Below are 3,334 nucleotides of genomic sequence, written 5' to 3'. Positions count from 1 at the left end.
TGCAATGAGAGTGTGGAGTGACATTATTCTCATATATTCTAATTGATTCTTAAAATTTTATTACTATAAATTTTCACAACAAGGTGTCGGCTATTAGCTAGTTAGTCATGTACTTGTAGCCTCTTAACTGCCAAATATTCAATTGGGTGCCCGGGCTTATCTATATCTGGTGAACAGTAAAATAAAATAAAAAGCAGAAAAATGAAAAATGATTTTCTTTGATGGTGCAAGATGCTCAAATGTGTAATGTTCATGCAAAATTTTGGGGTGTTTGAACATTCGAGGAGCTCGTGGCAAAAAAGACAAAATCAGATATGAAGACGGTTGTTTTCAAAAGTTTCTTAGGCACCAATTTTTTCTTTTTTTGTCACGAGCTCTCAGATGTCCAAATCTTGCACGGGCATCACTCACATCTTGCACCACAAAAAAATCAGAATTTTTAGCATTTGTTACTATTAAAAACAATTCTACTTTTCACCCTGGGCTCATTTGAGCCGGGATGCAGAATAACATAACTATTACACATAGATAATTTTTTTTATATTTTCATGATTATGGAATTTGGTTTTAAACTGGTACTTTTATTAAAACAAAGTTTGTGCGTTCTATCTGAATTTTTCTGAACAATGTTTTTTCCTACTTTTTTTTACTTGTAATAACATGAAGTTGCTCTGCTTTATTCTTCTAGCCAGACCCAAGCCTACTCTGTTTTTTCTCGACAATTATTGGCTATATGGCTGATAAATTTGCAACTGGCTTTTCTTTCCCCTCTCGCAAGGCGGCTAAGGAAAGCCTTTCTCCCCTCGATCTCCTTCGGTTAGCCGGTGGATTCGCCTCCCCTTCGCATGCCGCTCCGTCGACCGATGGTAGGGAGGGGATTTCTGATGGCTCGTCTCCGGCTAGTAGATAGGTAGGGTTTTGGTTCTCGCAGGGGCGGCGTTTGGACGGATGGGGCGCTTCTTCTTTGAGTCAGTCTTTCGGCCTCCCATCCTCCTCAAGTTCGTCCACTGGGACGGACCAGACGGAGCTCCGACGTAGATTCCTTCCAGCTCCTCAGGGCGGTGAGGTTAGGGGTTCTCGCTCTGCGTACGCAACGGTGATATTTCATGTCAAATTCTTCGGATCGATTCAAGGATTCAACGATGACGACTGTGGCTCTGAAACGCTGGTCCTTAGGGGCACGTGCACGAAGACTTCCCGTCTGACATCAACAAGGTTAGGACAGCTCCGGTATGGGAGCGGCGACAGGGCGTGTCGGCGACTCATTCTGGCGGCGGTCGTTCGATTGTCCATGGACCTTGATTTAATTTTTATTATGTTTGAGGTGTTTTGTACTTCCGGTGAGTCTCTAATGAATCTTATAATAGATTTTTTCTTTTTACAGAAAAAATGATAAATTTGCAACTGGAAGTAGCAAAAATGTTGGAAGCCTGATGATAGAAAATGTGTATTCCGCACGTTTATACAACAGAAAAAACACACCATTTTTTTTTCTTTTTGCGAAACACACCATTTTGGACGTCTTGGACAGTGAGCTCTCTGTCGACTCCCCCAAAACCAATACTAATGCTAAGGAAATGGTCCAACAAATCAAGCGGTGGCCTGCTGCGCGATGGCGAGGTCCGAGGGCGACAGCGTGCCGTTGTGGTCAGCGTCGAGCATGTCGAACTCCTCCATGAACTCCGAGATCTCCTCCTGGCTGATCTTCCCGAGCTCCTTGAGCTTGTACAGCACGAACTCCGCCGCCCCGACGCGCCGGTCGCCGTCCAGGTCCGCCGCCTCCAGGTCAGTGTTCGTCGTCCGCCGCGTCAGCACCCACCGCGCCAGCGCCCTCTGCCGCCTCTCCGCGTACAGCTCCGCCACGTACAGGAAGAAGAGCGCCACCACCACCGTGCTCACAGTCACCCACACGGCCGCGAACGCGCGCCCGGCCGACGACCTGAAGCTCCGGTCCCCGTACCCGAGCGTCGTCACCGTCGCGCACACGCAGTACAGCGCGTCCACGGGCCGCATCCCCTCCCCCTTCCAAAGCACCAGCGTCCCCGACGCCACCGACGCCGCCAGCAGCGCCCCGGCCGCGTACAGCTTGTACCACGTCTTGTTCATCTCCATGGCGCGCAGCTCCCGCGCCGGGTGCTTTCCGTTGGCGTGCACCGCGCGGAAGACGAGCGACTCCTGCTTCTCGACCAGGTAGTCGGCGGACTTGCTGAGGGAGGTGCCCACGACGGCGACGCCGCCGAAGGCAAACGCGCTGGCCAGCAGCTTGCCGGTGTCGCTGGACGGGACGAGGTCGCCGTAGCCGACCGTGGTCATGGTGACCACGCAGAAGTAGAGCGCGTCGATAACGCGGCTGCCGCTGCGGTGCCCGGACATGTGGTCCATGGCGAGGTAGAAGGCGGTGGTGCCGGCGACGACGTAGGCGAAGAGGAGGATTCCCACCAGCCGGAAGCTCGAGCTCGGGCGGCCGCTCTCGAGCACTTTCTTGGCCGGCGAGGCCGCGCTTTCGGTCCGACTGGCGTTGCCGGGGGGAGTAAGAGGACGAGGCTCTTCCGACGCAGCAGGGTCGGCGGAAGGAGCCGTCCGGCAGCGCCGAAACCTCTTGACCCCGTCCGGCGGCTTCTGTCGGATGGCACCAGCTGCGTCGCCGTCGCCGCCGGATAGCAGCGGTTGTTGAACACCATCGGCCGCCATTTTTGGCCGATGGGCGATGGAGTTGCAGCAGCTAGCGATGCAGATATGTGCAGATCAGAGGAGAAATGCGAGCCTCTTCTTGTTCTCGATGACTCTTTCTATGGTCCACGTGTGGAGTGTATCGCCGTACATGTGTAGTTTACAGGTGCGGGTTATGCCGCGTGGCTGCCCTTGAGTTACTTATTATTACTGCCTCTTTTTCTTTTCTTTTTTACTTATTACTGCCTCTCTCTCCACTGAAAAAAATCAGAGAACAAATGTCCAATTTGACATATCAAAAAGGAAAATACAAGTTCCGGTAAAAAAAAAAGGGAAAATACAAATAATATATGGGCATCGAGTTTCGCTCGACATGACAGTAATTTCGACAAAAATAGAAAATATATTAAAAAACTCTTTTTTTATCTACAAATGTTGTCAAATGCTTCAAAGTTTTCATAGTGAAATGACATTTTTAGAGGCCGTGGCAAAAGGCACAAAACCGATGTCCCAAAAGGTTATTTTTAGAAGCATTTGGGAGTGATGGTTTTGCTTTTTTGCCACGACGTTCACATATATCATTTCATGATGAAATTGCATGAGCACTTATAACATTTAGCAATGTTTGCCACAAAAACCATATTTTTTTAATTTGTTTTCACTT

The 3,334-nt window shown here is 49.7% G+C and overlaps 1 protein-coding gene across 1 annotated transcript; it reads right to left on the bottom strand.

Moving 5' to 3' along the window:
- Positions 1 to 1,429: 1,429 nt before the first annotated feature.
- LOC123099341 (two pore potassium channel b) lies at positions 1,430 to 2,784 on the bottom strand. Its single transcript, XM_044521514.1, has one exon. The coding sequence runs from the start codon at positions 2,689 to 2,691 to the stop codon at positions 1,591 to 1,593; it is 1,101 nt and encodes a 366-aa protein (XP_044377449.1). The 5' UTR covers positions 2,692 to 2,784; the 3' UTR covers positions 1,430 to 1,590.
- Between the last annotated feature and the right edge of the window lie 550 nt (positions 2,785 to 3,334).

The sequence above is a fragment of the Triticum aestivum genome, chromosome 4D (assembly GCF_018294505.1).
Source record: "Triticum aestivum cultivar Chinese Spring chromosome 4D, IWGSC CS RefSeq v2.1, whole genome shotgun sequence".
NCBI lineage: Eukaryota > Viridiplantae > Streptophyta > Magnoliopsida > Poales > Poaceae > Triticum > Triticum aestivum.
This window is presented reverse-complemented; position numbering and strand designations above follow the sequence as displayed.